The 22,264-nt window shown below is 40.8% G+C and overlaps 1 protein-coding gene across 1 annotated transcript in view; it reads right to left on the bottom strand.

Annotated features, from left to right (window-relative positions):
- jph3b (junctophilin 3b) overlaps positions 1-22,264 on the bottom strand; it is a 55,748-nt gene that overhangs the window by 10,912 nt on the left and 22,572 nt on the right. Inside the window, exons 4-5 of the mRNA XM_004564613.5 lie at positions 8,115-8,239; positions 4,879-5,855 (exon numbers count right to left, since the gene is read on the bottom strand). Coding sequence (XP_004564670.1) covers positions 4,879-5,855; positions 8,115-8,239 — 1,102 coding nt within the window. The remainder of the gene's footprint in view (positions 1-4,878; positions 5,856-8,114; positions 8,240-22,264) is intronic.

The following is a 22,264-nucleotide window of genomic DNA, read 5'->3' as shown; positions in this document are numbered from 1 at the left end:
CATTTGGTCTCCAGGTTTGGTCTTTGTGGATTCTGAAATTCATGAACTGATGCGTGAGTTCAAAAAAAACTGAAGCCAACTACATCAGCAGCATAGGACGGATCCATGCAGGTTGTCCAGAATTTTCTTGGCAATCACAGAGCAGAGAATTATGCTGAGCTTGTGGATAACATGCTGAAATCATATCAGCTAATGAGTGCCAGACTGTCACTGAAGAAGCAGTTTTTACATTCTCTTGTTGACTTTTTCCCACTAAATCTAGATGACAGCGATGAGCGTGGGGAAAGATTTAATCAAGATATGAAAGTGATCGAAAACTGATATAAGAGAAAATTTAATTTGAGCATGGTGGGTGGCTACAAAAATACTCAGTACCTCAAACATCTTTGAGCGCACATTTAATTTTGAGCTAAATAGACAGAAACACGCTTTAATGCATCTCTGAATAAAACACCTCAAAAAAATTTTGCCAGGAAAATTTCAGCCATAGTGTTAGACATATATTATATTGATTAAAGTTTCAAAACGCCAATGATGTGTATCTCAGTAGCATAACATAAAAATAATCTAATTTCAGCAACCTTTAACTTTAATAGGTTTACATGCATGTGTTCTTAGAAAAATTCAACCCCATACAGTAAAGGAAAAATTATCTGCAGAGACTTTAACCATTGTTTTAATCACACACTACATACAGTGGGGCAAAAAAGTATTTAGTCAGCCACCGATTGTGCAAGTTCCCCCACTTAAAATGATGACAGAGGTCAGTAATTTGCACCAGAGGTACACTTCAACTGTGAGAGACAGAATGTGAAAAAAAAATCCATGAATTCACATGGTAGGATTTGTAAAGAATTTATTCGTAAATCAGGGTGGAAAATAAGTATTTGGTCACCTCAAACAAGGAAAATCTCTGGCTCTCACAGACCTGTAACGTCTTTAGTAAGAAGCTTTTCTGTCCCCCACTCGTTACCTGTATGAATGGCACCTGTTTGAACTCATCATCTGTATAAAAGACACCTGTCCACAGCCTCAAACAGTCAGACTCCAAACTCCGCCATGGCCATGACCAAAGAGCTTTCGAAGGACACCAGGAAAAGTATTGTAGACCTGCACCAGACTGGGAAGAGTGAATCTACAATAGGCAAGCAGCTTGGTGTGAAAAAATCAACTGTGGGAGCAATCATCAGAAAATGGAAGACATACAAGACCACTGATAATCTCCCTCGATCTGGGGCTCCACGCAAGATCTCATCCCGTGGGGTCAAAATGATCATGAGAACGGTGAGCAAAGATCCCAGAACCACACGGGGGGACCTGGTGAATGACCTGCAGAGAGCTGGGACCAAAGTAACAAAGGTCACCATCAGTAACACACTACAACGGCAGGGAATCAAATCCCGCAGTGCCAGACGTGTTCCGCTGCTGAAGCCAGTGCATGTCCAGGCCCGTCTGAAGTTTGCCAGAGAGCACATGGATGATACAGCAGAGGATTGGGAGAATGTCATGTGGTCAGATGAAACCAAAGTAGAACTTTTTGGTATAAACTCAACTCGTCGTGTTTGGAGGAAGAAGAATACTGAGTTGCATCCCAAGAACACCATACCTACTGTGAAGCATGGGGGTGGAAACATCATGCTATGGGGCTGTTTTTCTGCCAAGGGGACAGGACGACTGATCCGTGTTAAGGACAGAATGAATGGGGCCATGTATCATGAGATTTTGAGCCAAAACCTCCTTCCATCAGTGAGAACTTTGAAGATGAAACGAGGCTAGGTCTTCCAACATGACAATGATCCAAAACACACCGCCCGGGCAACAAAGGAGTGGCTCCGTAAGAAGCATTTGAAAGGCCTGGAGTGGCCTAGCCAGTCTCCAGACCTCAACCCCATAGAAAATCTGTGGCGGGAGTTGAAAGTCCGTGTTGCTCGGCGACAGCCCCAAAACATCACTGCTCTCGAGAAGATCTGCATGGAGGAATGGGCCAAAATACCAGCTACTGTGTGTGCAAACCTGGTAAAAACCTATAGTAAACGTTTGACCTCTGTTATTGCCAACAAAGGTTATGTTACAAAGTATTGAGTTGTATTTTTGTTATTGACCAAATACTTATTTTCCACCCTGATTTACGAATAAATTCTTTACAAATCCTACCATGTGGATTCATGGATTTTTTTTTTTCACATTCTGTCTCTCACAGTTGAAGTGTACCTCTGGTGCAAATTACTGACCTCTGTCATCATTTTAGGTGGGGGAACTTGCACAATCGGTGGCTGACTAAATACTTTTTTGCCCCACTGTATATTATTTATATACATTCATTGCTCCAAAATGACCAGAAAAACTGGTAATGCTACTAAACAGGTGGACATTAACCTCTCCATAATCTTAATTGGTGTGGTTAAGATGGGCATTTTGGTCCCTCACATTTACTCTTTTTTGGGGGAGGTCTCCACTTGATCTGAACAGCCACACTGGAAGGCAGCGTGAAAAGGTGGTTGTCATTAAAGCACTGATGGGGATGTGATGGCATTTAGCACACATTTTCAGAAAGTCTCACTGGGGACACACTCATGGTGCTTTTTTGGCTAGTACACACAAAAAGTGGCACAAATAGTTGAGTGATAAATGAAAGAAGAGTACTGTGGCGTACAATACTGCAGATAACGGGTGACACAAACACCTTTAAGGGTGATGTCACCCTTAAAGGTTAGTTGCCTGGATCCAGCCACTCTTACTGGATTGTATCATGTCATCTCAACAAGAACAAATTAATTTGCTGAATTTCATGCAGATGCTACATGATTTAATTACGTTCACCATAGAAACATGGAATTATTTAGTTCAAATTACAAGTTTGGATCTTGTGCATGTAACAACCACCCAATTTCATTTTTTGAGTTGACTCACGAAATTCACAAGATCACGTTAGATGTCAAACCACTGGAAAATCACTGGGGTTACAAGAGGCAGACAACCACACCGCGTGTATGCTGTTACTATTTCTTATGGTTTAACTTGTCAGGGACAACAACATAAAGCATCATCAAGCATAGCTTTCCTACTTTTGTTAAGTCTGTATTGACAGATTAATGCCATGGTGATTCGTGCTGTTGCCTCAGAGCAAGAAGATCCTGGGTTCAAATCCACAATGTGGCAAAGTTTGCAGTGGGTTCTCTCTGCGTACTCTGGTTTCCTCCACAGTTAAAGGGTAACTGGTTATTCTAAATTACCCAAAGGTGTTGAAGTGCAAATGGTTGTTTGTCTCTGTATGATAGACTAGCGACCTAGTGTGTACCCTGCCCTTGTTACCCTATCACTTCCGCAGCCCAGATAAAGATAAGGAGATGGGTGGATTGGAAGTTGCTGTAAATCCGTTGAATTCTTTTGTTGAACATTATGTAATATGAATACAACATGTACTACAGACATAAGTCACATTTCATTCATTCAACAAGATTATCGTTGGTGTAACAAACAAATATTTTAGTTCCTGTAACAAGACTTTTGATGTGCCAAAGTGTTTAAACAATATAAGATGAATTTAAATAAATCTAATTAGACTAACGTGGTACAAACATGTTGATTGAACAAAAATCAAATTAATTGAATGTTAATGTTAATATTACGTTAAACCTACACACATATATCGTGTTGACACAACACAACCAAGATGGATTAATATAACATGATTTGTTTAGATGGAATATAAGAGGCAAGATAAAATTACGTTCATCCAATGAATTATTTTTTTGAGTGCAGCCTTTCCAGATGTTGTGTTTTTTTAAATGGGCTTGTTTAAGTCATGATTTATGTCATGACTTTATTGAGACAGGGCTGCAGAATCCTTCCGACAGGTTTAAACACAGAATTATATGAAGTTAAGCTTAAGCACATTAAGGTAATTCTCCCAAACAGACTTAGTGGAGGAACTGCTTCCACACATATATAATTACTGAAACAGGTCTGTATGTTTCTTTCACATGGCCACATCCACAGGAATACGACAGTATTTATTAAGACGACCGGATTCAAACCAGAGGAAAGGTTTGTGTTACTGTTCAGTAAAACAAATCAAACTAATTAAAGAAATTGCTGACTCTGCCAATCTGCTCTGCAGCTGTTTGTTCCTGAGAATAATAAAAATGCTTTCAGCACAAATTTATCAGCACAAAGCGTGATAATAAATGAGAGAGCTCATCACGGTCAATGTGCATCAGGCACAGCATATGGCCACAAAATGCACAGAAACCAGAGTGGTGTACTATTGAGCAAGTTTGGCATAGGCAGGATTTCTGGGAGCTAAGAGGTTTAACTAATCTTAACTGAAGCCCAAATCATACAAATTTATTAAACTCTTGCATAAAAGCCCTGTGACAGACTGGTGACCTCTCCAGGGTGTACCCTTCCTCTTATCCCCTGTGCCTGGGAATGGTTCCAGTCCCCCCTTCCCCTCCCCCGGATGGATGGATGGATGGATGGATGGATGGATATTACATATAGCTGCTTGTGTCCTCTCTCATGCAATGCAACCACACACACAGTACCCCAAGAAAACTACTTATTGTTGTTTTCAAGGCAAGGAACATAAGAGCTGAGTTTTGTGCCATCAGAGGTATTTGTGTTGTAACAGTTTAACTTTCAGGTCTGATTGCAACCTTAAGATTTAAAGCTGAAAAAAATGGTCTGAAGAATCATTAATCTAACATTATAGCAGTCAGCTGTTATATTCCAGTGGCTAGTGAAGCGCAAGTGATGATTTAGACGTTAAGTGCCAGAAATCAACAGCTCTGTGGGGAAAAAATCCCTTGTGCCGTTTTGACCTCGTCTTTTAGAGCTGGTAAAGTGTCGGCGTGTAAGAGAATAAGACGGTCTTACCGAATTGCCTTTGCTCTGTGTGAGGCTGTGGTCCTGCTGCATCGGTGTGATGGGGGAGGATTTCAGAGGGGGGGAGAGGGTGAGGTCCCGGCGCAGAGGCCGTGAGTCCAGCTTCTCCCCCTGTCTGTCCAGCTTGTGCGCTGAGTCCTTTCCCCCTTCCCTCCCCTCTTTCCCTTCCCTTCCCTCCCTCCCATCTCGGTTCTTATGCCTCTGTCGCTGTACGGCGTGTGAACGCCCCTCTCCGTGACCGTGCCTCTCCTCCCCGTGCCCATGGGGCTTGTGGGTGGTTGAGTCTCTGGGCTGTAAAGGCTTCATCTCCATCTCGTAGTTGCTAATTTTCTCCTCGTCCTGCTCCAGCAGCCGGCCTCCCCTGCCGTGCACGCCCCTGTGGCTGGACGTCCAAGAGGCAGATGAGGATGACTCTGTCCACCTGGCCTGTCTGTGATTGGAAGAGCTGTGCTCCCGCGACTTGTGATTAGAGGAGCTGTGTTTGTGTCCGTTGGTCCGGCTAGTGCCTCTCCCACTGACCCCACCTCCTTTTGACAACATTCCCCGTCTTTTGTCTTCACTCCAGCTGTTGGCCCGTGGATACTCCCCCTTCCCTCCTCCACCTCCAACACCTTCGCCTCCCACACTGCCTCCCTCCATCAACACCTGAATTTCTGTCTGCACCACCCCCATACCTTTCTCACCTCTTTCTCCCCCCTCCCTTCCCCTGTCCCCATGGTCCACTGCGCTCTGCCGGTGGAAACGGGCACTCTTGGTGCGTTGCGACGGCCGGGCAGGTGGCGGCGGAGTGTGGGGTGGCGAAGACGAAGGCGGGCTGAGATCAGGGGTTGCAGCGTCGTTAGAGGGGTCGTCAGAGGCTGCGCTCTTCACATACAGGTCAGGACTGTCGGCCGTACCAGCGCTACTCGACAAACCCTCGCCCTCCACTTCACTGGACACTTGACGTTTGGGACGCTGCACTTCCATACCTGCAGAAGACATCAGAAAGGCATTCAGGATGAGAAGGAGGAGATGAAGGAGTTTTACTTGTTGGAATTACCCAATCTGGGTTTCTAAATGATACACCAGTATCACTGTAGAAAAAAATAACATAAAACTTATATAAATAAAAAGTAAGGGCCTGTTGTAAAAACATGATGGGGTTAAATCTTACAATTACATAAAATATATCATTGCAATTCCAATTATCACATGCAACTGTTTTAGGCTGGTGAGTAAGTGTGACAACACCCACAGAAAATAATCCCACAAGTTGCACAACACTGCATAAAATCTCGTTACATGTGTAAAAATGACTGGGTTAGAGTGGGGGCTGAATTTAACACTGTCAAGAAAACAATACAATTTTCTTTAGACATTATGTTTGCAGTGTTTTCCCTACTCCATCTGCTTACAGGATTAAAGCCACTGGGCCAACAGAACTCTCATTTCTCCCACATCACCAAGAAGCCAAAGAGGAAAACATAATGATCAAAGCAAAAATAATTCATTTGATTTAATTAATTTGTGCATGTGCAATGTGGGGTAGACAGAGCACAGAGCACATAGGAGAGGAGACAGAAGAAGAAGAGAAGGGAAGTCATCAGACGACTGTAGCATTTATGGTACAGCAACCTCCAGCTGCTCCAGTCAGCATGTTGAAGTATTGTTGGGCAAAATACTGAACCCCAAATTCCCCCGATTCAGTGTATTCATTAGAGTTTCAGTGTATATGTGACAGAGGATAAGTGCTCAAAAGCCCAGAATAAATGAATAAATGTTTGTGTAAAATGTGAAACTTTGGCTTGTAGTAAAAAAGCATTATTAAGTAAGTCTCTGTTTGTGCAGATCTTTGGGATTGTGGGAATTTAACAACACAAAAACACCAAAAAGCTTGCAGTGTGTAGCCCAATCACACAGTATAAGAGATGGTTGTAGGTAGATGTCACCCACTGGTTTGTCAGGTTCCTTTTTGATGACTATATAGGTCAAATGCTGACTGATTAAAAAGCTGGCTTGAACAGAAAAGAGTTGATGTCAAGATCTCTGCGAGCAGTAAAGACTGTACAAAACATTTTTCAAAAAGCATTTGTGTAAATTGCAAACAATGGTTGCAGTATTTGATAAGTATTTTTTGTAAATTATGACTTTTCTCCATAGCAGCCCCTAAGTGACAGGCCAACCAGGACACTGCCCCCTTCTGACAGTAAATAGCTACAACATGGGCACAGCAACTACGGACAAGCCACGCACAAGCATGCCGGGTTTATGGCTAGTGTATCACATTTGATACATACAGTTTTTGTGAGTTTTTGAGACTTTTACAAAAATAAATAAATAAATAAACTTAAAAAAATATCACACGGTAAATTGTGAATATTCTAGCTACTCTCCATGTTTTTCTGAAACTGTTACGTAAACAGTGAACAAAGCACAGTAGGGAGTTCTGTGTCTGCTGAAGGACTTGTGCACTGCAGCAGTTTCCCTCCACTCAAAGTCCACTTGATTAACATTAACAAATCAGCTACATGGCGCCAAAGTTGCCTGGCAATGCCTTCCAAATAAAAAAAAAATATGTCAAGTATAAAAACACAAGCCATCTCACTGATTTTTTATAAGCCTGTTTAAAAAAACATTTACAAAAATTAAACTGGGAGGAGAAGAAGTGTAAAGATCCTTCCATTATCGATCTTCTCATCCATTCCACCTTTACATCTTTCTATACAGTCCTTTATTTTTTGTCAGAAAGCAGAAGAGGCGGCAACAGTAAGGTAGATGATGATTATCAAAACAGGTTATCAAAACAAACATCCTGCAAAATGTCAGCGCTGATGCTTGTTGACAAAGATGCTCTCACAACTCTGTGTGTGTGAGGTTTTTTTTTAGCTGTGCGAAGAAGCAGACGAGCAGAATTGACGGCAAAAGAACAATCACTGTCATCTCAGCTCCGTGTGTGTGTACAGCGCACGGCATGAAGTCACTGTGTGCGTGTGTGTCACGCTGCATGTTGGACTGTGTAGGCTACCTGCAGCGTTCTACAGGTATGAGTGACAGTTGCAGAACCGCAAAGCTGGAGGGTGGTTGGCGTTGACCTTTACCACACACACAGCTCTTGATGTGTTTTGTGTGTTCGGGGTGTATGCTTACGTATTGCTGCCTGCTTGGCTTGGTTTCTGGATCTCTATAGAGACGGATATGAACATGTGCTATATATAAAATTTTTAATCAGTGCATGTATGGTTGCCCACCATTTCCTGGGTGCTGGAAAGAAGGGGAGAACTGCTTGGCAGTGACCCTCGCGATGCGACTCTCTTCCTGGGCCTTCTGAGCTGCTGCTACCGCCGCCTCAGCTTTACCCTGTGCGTGAGCCGTCCTGAAACACAGAATAGTAAAAATAATAACTTTAATTTATATAGCATATTACAAATTTTCTGAGCAAATTTTCTGTTGCTGAGCATTTTGACAGCAGCAACTAAATGAAGCAAACATTTGAAAAAAACGCATATGAGGACAGCTAAACCATAGTAAAAGTAAAAGAGAGAGAAACGGTTTGGGAAATGTATTTAAAAAAATCAGGAATGTTTTTCCCCTAAAAATATATTGAAATATGAAACTTAAATATAGTAACTGACTCAGCCCACTCAGCCCTGACTGTAACCATTGTTCCCTTCACTACATTCTGGTGTATATGGTTCATGAAAACCCTTTAAAGTCAGTCAATAAAATCTTAAAATCTATTTTAAAACATACCAGTTTAACATAAATGAATACAGCACAAAAGGCCAACTTTAATCTTTAATCTTTAAGGGGGACCTATTCTGCTCATTTCCAGTTTCACGTTTTCATGCTTGGACTATACTAGAGCACATTTGCATGAACTACAGCTCAAAATTTCAATTTAATTCAGTTCTATTTTTATATAGCACCAAATCACAACAGCAGTCACCTCAAGGTACTTTATTTTGGACAGTAAAGACTCTACAACAATACAGTGAAACCCCAACAATCAAACCACCTCCTTTGAACAAGCACTTGGTGACAGCGGGAAGGAAAAACTCCCTTTCAACAGGAAGAAAGCTCAAACAGAACCAGGCTCAGGGAGGAATGGCCATCTGCCACAACCGGTTGGGGGTTAGGGGAGAGAGACAGGACAAAAAAACCCCAAAAAAACCACACACTGAGGAAATCGAGCCACAAAAATAATCCTTGATCCTCTGGTGCATCTCCTCAGCTCATCCACTAGCTGGAATAATCAATTGTGTCTCCTTTCCCCTTCCTTCAATCAACCATATTATGATTATCAGACCATTGCAAGAAGAAGGTTTGACCAGAGAGTGGGTGGGGCTTTTGCACTTATGGCTTCAACTGTGCGTACAAATAGACACAGTTGAGGCTATAATTCTTTTATTTTTATAAAAAGTTTGTAGAACAGTGTTAAGTAGGAGTTTTTAGCTATACATGTCTAAAAATAGGGAATATAAAACAGTGCAGTACATTAGAGGGAGATAAGGAAAAGAATAGAATAAAAGAAAAACCACTGTCCAAAAATACTGTAATTTTAAAAAAGTCATTAGAAACTGACCTTTCGAACAATAAAAGTGCCAACAATGCTCCACAGTGTTTCAGTTTTTCACTGATACAGGGGTATTTGTGGCTGAGCCCCGGCTTATTCACACAGCACCTACAGAACACACCAACTTTGCTCCATTAATTAGATCCCGGTGTTTGTAGCCCAAAGGGTGATGTCGCACTGTAGTAGCTTGAACACTTGCATAGTTAAAAGGAAGGTTAAAATCTGTTTATTGTCACAGTTATTCTAAACAGGGACTCCCTTTAATAGATTTTTTTTAAATAAACATTGCTAAGTATCTAGCTCATTATATAAAAAGCGAAGACACTGTGAGCAACCTTTTTGGCTGACTGTTTCTCAAACTAGCAGAAAAAGCCAACAGCTGTCATATTGGGCATCACAGCATCACGGCACATTTTTACTGATTCTGTACCTTCCTGGAAATCCAATGGAGGGATTTACACCACTCTTTAAAAAAAAAAGAACTTCATTTAGTGCTTTAAATGGCAGAAAGTGCTGTCTGACACGCATGTCCAAAACCTACTATAACTATTTGAGTGGTTTGAAATCTGATAACCAAGAAAGTCACAACATAAGACTGATATGTTTTTCATATTCAACAAACCATTCAGTAAGGCCTTGCCCTCTGTAGTTACAGTGCTTCTGCTACTTTGACATATCTTGCATTAAAAGAAATGCTATTCTGCATACCTTGGCTGTATGGGTATTTTCCCCCAGAGAAGGTGGGTTATCTGGGTTTCCAAGGCAACAAATGTTCATATTAAACATGGATAAAGTTTAGAAAGTGAGGTCAGTGTATGTACAATTTCCCAGAGGAACCCACCTGAGGGATTAATAAAGTTTTATCTTATCTTATCTTAAGTATCTCTCTGAGCCAAATATTCAGTTCCAGGCAGTTTATTTTCCTACTGTTGGCATCAGCTATAACCACAGAAGCTCCACCCACCTGCTATTAAAACATTTTGCTTTGCAGGGGCTGCCAATCAGAAGAAAGCAGGCTTAAAGGCTGTGCTTTAAAGAAGAGAAGCTAAACGATTAATTTTAGAGAGTGAATGAACTGAAGTGCTGCAGTATAAGACAATCAATGATTACTTTTTGAGATGTGAATCATGCACAGCACCTCTAGTAAAGTCCAAGAATTGAATAAATAAATAAATAAACTGAGGTGTAAATGAGCATAATAGAGCGTCTCAGAGCCAAGCAGGTGATTTTTGTCATTTTTACTCTGTGCAGAAATTACGTCTAAGTAGGAGAAAATTTATGAATGCCAAAAAAAAACACAACTGGAGAAAAGGTCATAATGCTTTGGTTGTATAATAACATTTTTCCTGTCATTATGGAAGCTTGACTAACACACCTACATCAATCACATCACTGCTGTGCCCATATAAAGCATTTATTCTGGGGTATTCTTATTAACAGAACCGGCATTATTCATTTTGTGTTTATATGGAATCTCTTTCATAAAAGACACCTGAGCCAGAAGGTGACAAACACGCGCAGGCATCAGCATATTACATGATACCTCAAACAGAAGCTGCGGAGGGACAATTACTACAGAGCCACAATATGATGAGATAGCATGCATTCATCTGTTTACAGGCGCTGTAATCTTCTGCTTGAAAATGTGTTTACTATCACAAAATAATTCATCTCACTGCCTCTCAGGCTGTCAGGCTTTTCACATCCCCTTCATCTCACTAACAGCCTCTTTTTCAGTCTCCTTTTTAAAACCACTCTCTCACTCTTTCTGTTATTCCTCATTTTTCTTTTTGCCTCTCTCTAATTGCCCCTGCCTTCTTTATAACAAACCCCTTTTCATGTACCTCTTGTCCCACCCTCTTTTCTTTCTCTCTGGTAATATCAAATAGATCTTTTCTCTCAATTACAACCCTCCTCTCCCCATCATCTCTATATTTCCATTCACCTATCTTCCTCTGTCTATCCAAGGGCTCTCCACTCGTCTACAAAAGCGTCTCCATCCGTCCCTTTTCCCTCTCTGGGCAGTAACAGTCTTGATGCAGTGTTGCATGTCGATGGCTATTGATTTTTTCTTCTCGGCCTCTCTGTTTCTCTTTTCCCCTCTGTGGACTCTCTGCCAGCATCCACTGTGTCAGGCTCACAGCATACACAACACCACCATGTGAGTGCACGCCTCCTGGTTGTAAGGGAGGTGAGGTATAAAGAAAGGGAAAAGACTGTTTCCTTAATTTACACAGCATAATCAAGGATAGTGCTTTTTTAATAAATAAAAAAATCTTCATGTGGTTTAAATGTCACGAACACACAAGCCCACTCTTAAAAAAGTCTCTCTGTCTAATTCTGTGTCATCCTTTCCTCCACAACTTCCTGTCCTGCTCCCGTCTTCCCAGGGAACAACCTGTTTCTGGATGAATCAACTGCCTGGAGAGAAAGGAGCTGCCTGTTCAAAGAGGGCTCGATTATACAACACAGCATCCTGTCCAAGAGAAGACGAAAAAAAAGAGCTACAGATGGAGGGCAGGAAGAGGAGAGGAAAGGAAGCAGAGCTGGAGGGAGGTGATGAGGAGGAGGGAAGGAGGACAAAGGACAGGTACAGTGTGAGGATGGAGAGTGAAGAAGATTGGTGTGAGACTGAAAGAAAGATTGAGTTAAAAGATGTTACATATTCGACGTTACCAAATCACTGTCGGGTTAATTGTGGGAAGGAGGATAACCAGTGGTATCCTAGTCATGGCAGGAGTGGACAGGAGGAAACAAGCTAGCACTGTTGCTGCTATATTTTTATGCAGACCTGGATTTTAGTACTATCATAGTCTTATCATATTCAAAGCTCAGTTAAGAAAATAAAAATAAATAGGATACCAAAGGTTTTGTTGTGCTGTTGGGAAACGTAGCTGACCGCAGTTCCAGATTTCAAAGTAAAATTTGAGATATCAAAATAAAAGGATGACCAAAATGAGCAAGTTGGACAATCATTCACACTCCCATTCATACCTGTGGCCCATTCAGAATTGTCAGTTAACCCAATCCATGCATGTCTTTGGACTGTAGGTGGAAGCAGTCTGCACAAGAACAGGGACAACATGCAAACACCACATAAAAAAATAAATACAATGAAAAATAATTAGGGGCAGCTTGCCATAAACTTGTAGTATGTGTAAATGTGAGTGTGAATGGCTGTCTGCCTCTGTGTGTTAACCCTACAATAGACTGGTGATCTGTTCAGGGTGTACTCTGCCTTTCAGCTTTTGAAAGTGGCGATAGGTTCCAGCACTCCACCCTGTAGGCCTGAATTGGATAAGTGGAAGAAAATGGATGAACAAACAATGTGTTATTAAACACAGCAACAACAAAACTGACAATAACTCTGCTGAGAAAGCAAGGAAAACTGTGCTCACGTGTTAGTGACAATCACAACAGAGGCCAGCCTGAAAGCTTATCCTCATATATCACCTATTTAATATCATACTGTAAGACTTCAAATTAGCATTTGAGACAATAAATTAATCAAGAAAGTTTTTACTGAGGTCACATATTGCATGAGAAGTAGATATATTTCCTAATACACGTCTATATAAATAAACTTCTTGTTGCAGCCGGAGGAGTCGCCCCCTGCTGGTGTTAAAAAAGAACAAATTTCAAAGCCATTTCAGCATCGGCTTCACTTTGTAAACGTGGACCTGTCTAAACCTGTCTACATTCATCATTTGTATACAGTCTATGATCTGAAACAAACCAGTGGCCTGACTTAATGCCAGACAGCAAATCTTTGGGTTTGGGGCTGTTGCTAGGGAACAAAAAAGCAAGTTTCTCAAAACGTATGATGGCTACTACAGATACAGTATCTGCACCACAGAGGTTGTGTAGAGCACCTGCTGTGCACAGTAGTGCTAAAATAGATCCCTAAAAGAAAGAAATAAGGCTTAATAAAATATTGTATATTCATACAATCCCCACCCCCACATCTAACTTACATCTCGGAGACACCTTCTAAATGTTCCTTAACTGACGGCACACTTTGAGAAAGCCGCATTGATGCTTAAAACGTGACACATTCAGAGGACACTAAATGAGCAGGGATATCAAGGCCAAAAGGACAGGCGAAATAATAGGACAGGGGACATGAGGAGAATGAAAACAGAGCGATGCAGGAGATACGGAGGAAGACAACAAAGTGCAATGAGATGAGGTTAGGAAAGAGACAGGAAGAGAAAGTCTAATCCGGGGCTCACGCTCTAAGCTCCTCCATCATCTCTGTCATCGCTCTGAACCAGTTGATGATGATGAGGATGATTCATATCTCACAAAGCTTTCCGGTTTGCATCACTGCTAATAGTGTGTGTGTCTGTATTACTCATGTTGTGGGGATATAAATCTGTCTAAACAGTGCCGGGACTCCAACAAAAACAAGCCCCCATAAGGTAAATCTGTCAATTTCAGCATGGACACTTCCGCTGTGTCTCAGTTGGGATATTTCTGTTCCTAAACTTCCACGTATGGAGGCCAATCCATAACTTTTAGTGTTCCACTGTGGGTTTTTTCTATCCAGGCATGCTTTTACGGCATTGGGATTTCCACACTTTGCACAGAAGATGTCAACTTGTCTGCAAATGCTTGCTAGCTACTAGCTGAGCTGGAGTAAAACAGCTTTAAAAGCCTTAAAACACGCCAACCAGAAACAGAGACCAGTGGTTTCCAGGAGGTCACTCGTCTCTAGGCCTGTGTGACCGTTTCAAAGCAGCTCTTATCAGCCTTTAGCAACGACTTGCCAGGAAATGCGCATTATTCCCTTGTGACTGGTGCTTGCCGAGTAGTCACAGGCAGTGTCTAGGCCTTATTTATTTGACTCTATATTGTCACACATCCAAATTGGTAGAGAGAGGCTAAACTCATGCGGTTAAGCTGTCGTGTGACTGCAAAGCCCCAGTACTTCATATAATCATGCTCACAATAGTAAGTGTAAATACTGGAGTACACAGTATGAAATACAGTTTTGGATTAAAGTTAGAATAAATCACCGGCAAATGAATGTAAGTCAGTGTAACGCCCTGTGAAGTGATGGAAACTCAATGTGTGTGTGTGTGTGTCTCTGTGCTGAACTTTAGGCTTACCAATGAAACGAGGTCACAGAACTTCAGCGACTGGAGTCCTGTGACACAGTGAGTCACTGGTGTGTTTATCTGGTACTGACTAATCACAGGTAACCTGATGAGAAATCAGTTACATCAGCACATGTGACAGCAGTAATCAGGGCACATGAGCTTGGTATCGCACACACACACACACACACACTCACACATATAAACAAATCTGGGATTTACTGTAACATCAGGCACGTGGACAGCTGACCCTGAATTTCTACCAGCTGTTGGATTCTCTTCAGGAGATAAACCCGACCCCTGACCTCACTGCTTGCTGCCCTGCCTTTAGGAACAAGTAGGATGTACATTCAAACTCAGCCTATGGACAATTTTAGACGCACATACACACAGCAAGAAATCGACGAAAAAGGGCCACAAATCCTCACACATTGTGCTTTCATTTTGCTCAAAGAGAACTGAAGCAATTATCCTGTGACTGTTTCACCTCTCAGGGTTTCTCCTGGTGTTCCACAAGGAAATACCCTGCTGTTCTGTTCTGGGACGCACACACACACACATACAGAGAGGCTGTTCTGTGCTGTGCTACATTGCTGCCCGAATCTGGGTTAGACATTTCTGTGTGTGTGTGTGTGTGTGTGTGTGTGTGTGTGTGTGTGTGTGTGTGTGTGTGTGTGTGTGTGTAGGAGAGCGGAGAGCTAGGCCAGGCTAAAACTGTATGTACAGTTAGGTTATTCTGGGCAAGTAAAGTTGTGCCGTTATCCTAAATCAGCAACCTGCTCTGAGCAAATATTTAAAGCATCACCACTTTGTTACTCATCAAATTAGTAAAATCTGCATGTTACCTCAGCAATATGCCGACAACTTCATGCTCCAGTCTCAGAACCCTGATGTTAAATGATGAAAAACAGGCCAAAATAAACGTACTATACTAATAAATTGGACTTTACCATTTTGTTTCCACAGAAGCATAAATATATATATATATTTATGCTTCTGTGGAAATAACATTAAATGCTTAATACATCCTGAATTAGGTTGGAGCATTCACTAACAACGCAATCAATTGACATCATGATCTTTTAATGACCCAACTCAGGATGATATGTTTACAAATCCATGCTTTCAGAGGGGTTTATTGTCATATTGTTGCCCCTTACTGCCCTTGAGCTGGCACATCTTGCCCACAGCTTTGACAACAAATCAGCAAACCAAAGAACCCCCCCACAGTTTTGCACCTATGTGCCAGTTATGTGTGAATAAGTGATTTTAAAATGCCTTACTTGTATAAGCTTCTACATGTTTACTAGAAAATGGTTCTTTCATACACATGTTTACCTCTCTGTGTAATTTCCTGGGCCAAACATAACCAAACTGTGAGTAAGAATGAAAGTAATCAGAAAGTAAAACCTAAAGGTAAAAAACTGGTTCCAGATGAGTCTGGGATTTCAGGTGTGTTTGTGCCAACACTGCCCTTCCTATTGTGGACTGTGGGCTTTGTAACAGTGGAAACACTCAATCACGCTAGAGTAAAAATAGAACAACAACCTCCTTATGACTAGGAAAAATCGGTTGTTGCCCAGTGATTGCATTGGATTTATTTTGCAGTCCAATTACAAGTATTTGCATCAACTGTTTTTGATCTCAAGGCAGTCAAACTGTTCTTCGACTCAGAATGACTGCTTGATTCAACTGATTGTACTCTCATTATACTCCTATATTCATTTATATATACTTTCCCCCACAATCCTTATCTGGTCATAGCACATAGCTGAGCTTGGTTCTGCCAGCGGTTTCTTTCTGTTAAAAGGGAGTTTTTCCTTCCCACTGTTGCCAAGTGCTTGCTCAAAGGGGGTGGTTTGATTGTTGGAGTTTTCTCTCTGCTATTGTAGCTGTAGAGGTTACTCCTGTTGTGATTTGGTGGCAGATACATAAATTAAAATGAATTAAATTGAATATTAAGTGCCAGTGCCATTTTGCAGTTACATTGTCATCCTGATGAAACTACGTCCCATTTTGTGGAGGAATCTTTGAATCCCCGTATAACATCTATGAGGTTCTAAGGGGCTGCCATGGTGATGCAACCCCGAGATCATCTCCAGCTGAACTTAAACAAGGAACCCTTTAAAAGCCATGTCAATGCGTAAATCACTAAATTATGGAGCCGTTCTTATTGCATTATTGTGAAGCACTTAGGTATACCTTTGGTTTTAAATGTGCTATATAAATAAAATTGTATTGTTACAGCTCAGACTGGACTCTGATTGTAAGCAGAGTCTAGAAGCAACCGATTTATGATTTTCACAAATTTATCAGTTTTTTGCCAACTTCAGTCCATTCAATCCCAAACTGTTAGCAGACGTTTTCCTTCTTCTTGACTTGTTATTGCTATCTTGATACATCAAAGTCATTTTGAAGGCAGCAATTGACTGCAAGAGGTCACAGACCTGGTTCCTTTGAAGCAACCATTTCAAAGGCAATGGGATCGCCAATCGTCCCACAGTCTACAGACATTATTTTTGCTAATGCGGTAGTAAAGCTACTTTCAGCTGGGGGTCACCACAGCAGGTAGCTCCGTATTTTTGATTTTTTTATGCCAGATGCCCTATCTGATGAAACCCATTCAGAAGACCTTACATGAGTTTTTTCAGATAGTTGAAACAAACGTCCAATGAGGGCCCTAAGTTGGAGTTCTCAGTGGAATAAATGCTTTCCTTTTATACAAATTGCTGTCAGTTAGACATCCATATTTAAGTTCACACACAGGTGTCCTACGTAGCAGTTTTAATAGATGAAACTCAACAGCAAGAGACAGCAAAAACCTGCAGAATGTTGGAAAAACAAAAGCAGTTGTCCACGGGCGCCACCTAGATTGCTAGTTTTGTGGTCACACTTGGGCTTCAATAAACACAACACAGCACAGATTAAAGCTACATGAAGATGTGTCTAAGAAGACAGTTGCAGCTCAGAAGGAAAACACTCTACCAGTTTGTTTCTTAAACACAACCATGACACAAGCTACAGACTGGCCACTACCATTAATCTAATTTTAAGTAAAGATATGCCCAAACGCCTGCAATATCGTAGTTTGCATTTAACTCAAAATTCCAGCACACATTGCAAAACTATTTATATTGTTACGGATGCCTAGTTTCGGTTTTGTTCCAACTGCTATCATGCAAAAAGTTCATTTAAATATTGTTTGTGTCAAGATCTGGGTTTATCTGCTTTAAGCATGCATAGAGTGGCACCCTACTTTAAACAAGGACACTCCGTCCCTCCTCAAAAATAATTCAGGCCTACCCACTTGTGCATGAGCTCTTGCCCTCCAAATATTCAAGCACAATTTAACTCAGCATTCATTAGCTTAACTTTTACGGCATTAGTCTTTATTCCATATTTTATGTCTTAGACCTGCAAGATCAAGCTGCAAAGCACCGTTTCCAACCACACAGCTACATTTCATGTTATGTTAGAGACTTAGGATAAGATTTTAGGTTGTATTTTGGATAAACATATAAAAACTGAGGTATGACTGCAACAAAGAACAGAATATGCGACCTAGAATATATATATATTTTTAAAAAGAGTTCAGAAAGAGTAAAAATGAAACTGGTGCAAACCACAGAATTAAATGGTGACGAGGAAAGAACAGATATAAACCAGGAAACCCTGCGAGTATGAAATGAATTATACCAATAATGAAATTTAAGTTAAATTGTTAAATAAGTCGGCATTTTATTAAAAATGAAGGAAGACACTAGGCTTAAAATTGGAATGTAATGACCTCTGAAAGCGAGAAAAACTTCATTATTTCAAAGTAAAAGTCGCACCACTGACGTCATTCTGTGTGGCAGATATTTTATGAAATTTAAAATAAAGTTTTAAATAAATATATTCTAGATATATTTTAAATACGGTGACTGAGATAAACACTGAATATTAGATGAATAAACTTTGTTTATTTGAACACCAATAACTAATATGACTATTTAGTGAACTGAAGGGATTTTTATGCCTTTAAAACCAAAAGTCAGCACTTTCAGTGTTTTACAGAGTGACCCAGATGTATCAGTCTGTGTCCAGAGAAAGGTCCACAATCTGAAGCCTAATTTAGCATCGACAGGTAAACTGGAAGCAAAAGTTACTCACCCATAACTCAACTAGCTACTACAGCAAACTAATGCACTTTTTTATTTTTTATTTTAAAAAATGGTCTCTGTCAAGTTGAGCATTTAAGCACAGTTAAATTCATAAAGTAGTTCTCACAAGAAAGATGAAACCATGGAAACTATGTGAGCCAACCTACAGTATGATGTTTTGGCCTGTGCTGTAAAAAGCCTACAAGTCACTACGAATGCAAATATATTGTCATCATAATATAAGAAACCGAGCGGCTGATGTGTTTGCTACCTTTAATTTGTTTTTCTTTCTTCTATGTACGTGACTTCTCAACAGTGTGAGAGGAATTAGTTGAGCAGCTGTAGCTCGCTGTGGTCACACTGCCCTCAGCGGAAGACCGTCAGCAGGACTAATAGGATTGGATCTTTACTTATTCAGCTCCTCATGCATGCACTCTACAAACACAGACATGTTCAGCAGCTTCATTCACGATCTACACAGGTAAGCTTATAAGCAAGAGCAGGTTAGTCTGTGAGAGAGTAATTCAGCCTCTCTGCTCTTTCAGGCGCTCTGCCAGTGTTGTTGGCATAATGCGGAAATCTGCCCTCACTTCTAATGGGTTTTTTCTCTCACTTTATTATGCCTTTTTCTCTTCGTCCCACCTCACATCATTTCTTTGACACCCTCTGGTGTTTTCAATATTTCCATTTTAACGAGCTCATCCATCTCAGAAAGCAACTTGACATCTTGCGGAAAATTGGCGATCTGCTCCTAAACGTATATGCTGTACATCATTAACAGAGTGCAAAACATTACTGCATTATTGATCTGCTCCAAGGTCAACTGCTAATCAGAAAAAAAACAGCTCAGACAGCTGCTTCACACGCTGACTGACACTGTTGTCACTCTGCAGCCAGCTGTTTCTAATCACACTCTTCAGTATCTGTTGTACAGAAGAAAAGGCGTGATCTGTAGCTATGCAATACTAACATGACAACAAAGCATGTAAACACAAAGTCACAGACAGAGCCAAAGTTCAGATCTTCATATTTGGGTGAAGCACAACCAAAACTGAGAGAGGACAATGATCCACAGCCCAAAAAAATGTATGGATTATATATAAATTATTTTATGACCCACATTCAAACCTTTAAGATTAGAAACAGAAGTCGGAGGATGTTATAACTGATTACTAGGTTTAAAATCCAGGAAGATTCAGACATTTTTATTAGCCAATTCACTGCTCCTGTGTTCTTGTGTTGGGAAAAATATCTTAACTCAAAATAGTCAACTTGCACACACTAAACACTCACAGATATAGACCAGAATCTGGCTAAGCCTTTAAATCGAAGCTTTAAGTTTTACCAGTAGTCCTCCAAAGCACTTTAATGCATTCCATTTTATAATAAACAAACAAACACAAAACCTACAAACTGAGCCTTAAATTTCTTAAGTCATCACAATGTTAGGCAGGTTATTGTGAGTGGGGCCAGAAGATCAGACACATTAATATAGGGACTCATGTGTTTATTTAAGCGAGCAGGTGCCATCTTTGGGTCCGCTCCTCTCTAATACGTTCAAGCGTTTCGACCATGTGCTCCAGAAAGCATGAAGGCAACTTCTGGCTGCAAGAACAAGAGCTAGTTTGCTTTTCTGTGTTTGGCTCAATGACATGAAAAAAAAAATCAAAAAGAAAACAGTGTGAACAAATCAGAAACAGTACGAAGGGTGTGAAATCTGTTACACAAATAACGGCGCCTCTGCTGTGCAGGCCGTCCGTGCAGTGTCAAATTCTGCATGTGGAGTTCATGAAAGACAGCACATACTTAGCCAGCTGACAAAATTTATGTCACTTAGATATATGTGCATAAATGCACAGATGCAGAACACCTCTCTCTCTTTACATGGGATGTCACACTTTGGTACCAAGTCGATGCTAAATCTCCAAAATCACAGCAGGACTTTTCATAACATAGATGCTACAGGTGGCAAGAGATCTACATGGAGATGTTTGAGTTTGAGTTGCCTGATCAGGAATTTAACAACTTCATGTTTTTTAAAAGAATTCAAAGAGTTTCATCTCGTAATGGCTTTTTTTTTTTTCATTTGTATTCCAGTTTTTTCCTTGGTACCTGTTATTTCCTTCCTGTCTAAGCTCTACAGAAAGAGTTTAAAAGCAGCAGCTTTGTCACCACCAGAGGTACTGTAGCCATACCCTGGATCCTCGAAACAACAAGGTCTGGACACAAACTAGGCCATGGGCCTACTTCTGATGAGTCCCCACTTGACAAGAGTATCAATGTGTATCTGTGGCTTCAGGTCCCAGGACAGCTAATTATTTTCTGTTTTGAGTCCTTAGCTGTAAAAAAACAAAACAAAACAAATAAAAAAACAAAAATTGTTCTATATTGCTGTCCAAAAGTTTCTTGCAGCTGTAAAGAAGGTCAGGGCAAGCCCATTAACATCATCAGACAGACTGCTCTCATTGTTTTAGCTGAATGAACTCAGTTTTAATGAGAATCAGCTCTCATCTCCATTCAGCAGAACAGCTTTATCAGAGTCTTAACAGCTCCAGATGGGCTTGTTTGGCTTGCCAATTTCAATCATTCTGTAACCCTAATTTCACCTTAACCTGAATATTATTTTTAATATGTCACTGATCTCAATTACATGGTAAAACAAAGCCATCAGCAATTGTTTTTAAGCAGAGGATGGACAGGTGAAAGACGGAAAAACAGCTGTTTTAAGATGGATTAACACATAACAGCACCCCGTGGATATAAACATGTTGATGCCTGGGCTTTTGAGATGCAGCCCTGGCACTGCCATCTTCCTTGGGGGTTCTGACTCACCCCAGGTAAAACTTGTTCATTTATTAAAGACGTGCCAGAACCTGGAAACACAGTTTTGCTATGAACATGTTTAAATTGATGTACCTAGTAAGCTGACTTAATAAAGAGGATAAAAGCATTGAGGCAATATAATGGACAAGTTGTTTAAACTATGGGAACCATTTTATAATAGTATCATATTAATCGTTTTAAACATTACACGTCCTGTGAGGTGCGAGTTTACTGCTTCTAAAGGATTCAAGAGAGAGTAAGTAGCAGCCAGGTGCTGCTAATCAGATTCATTTAAATAACTGATTATCAGAAAGTGTGAGCAACTCTGTAAAAGCAGAAATTTTGGCAGTTTGCTGGTCCCGAGCATTCAGTTCAGGTGTGTATTAACACAATTACAAAATCTTTCCAGTTATGGTCATCACAACAACTTCAGACCGTGCAACATTCAGATAAACGACGAAAAACCCAAGAGCTACATCTTACAGGCCATGTGAAATTTGTGACAGGAAAATAAGAAAAAGACTGAACAAATACGGCTTGTTTGGAAGAGCTCCCAGAAGAAAGCCTCTTCTCTCTGAAAAGAACGCGGCAGCACAGCTCAGGCTTGCAAAGTTGCATCAAGACTTCTGTGGAGACGTCTGACCATAATGCACAGCACGACATTTGGCAAAAACCCAACACAGCTTATCTGAACAAACTCCTCACACCAGCTGTCAGCACGGTGGTGGAGGGCTGATGATTTGGACTTCGTCTTGCAGCCA

This window comes from Maylandia zebra, linkage group LG7, assembly GCF_041146795.1.
Source record: "Maylandia zebra isolate NMK-2024a linkage group LG7, Mzebra_GT3a, whole genome shotgun sequence".
Classification (NCBI taxonomy): domain Eukaryota; kingdom Metazoa; phylum Chordata; class Actinopteri; order Cichliformes; family Cichlidae; genus Maylandia; species Maylandia zebra.
Note: the sequence above shows the minus strand (reverse complement) of the source record. Positions and strands in the feature narration are given on the sequence as shown.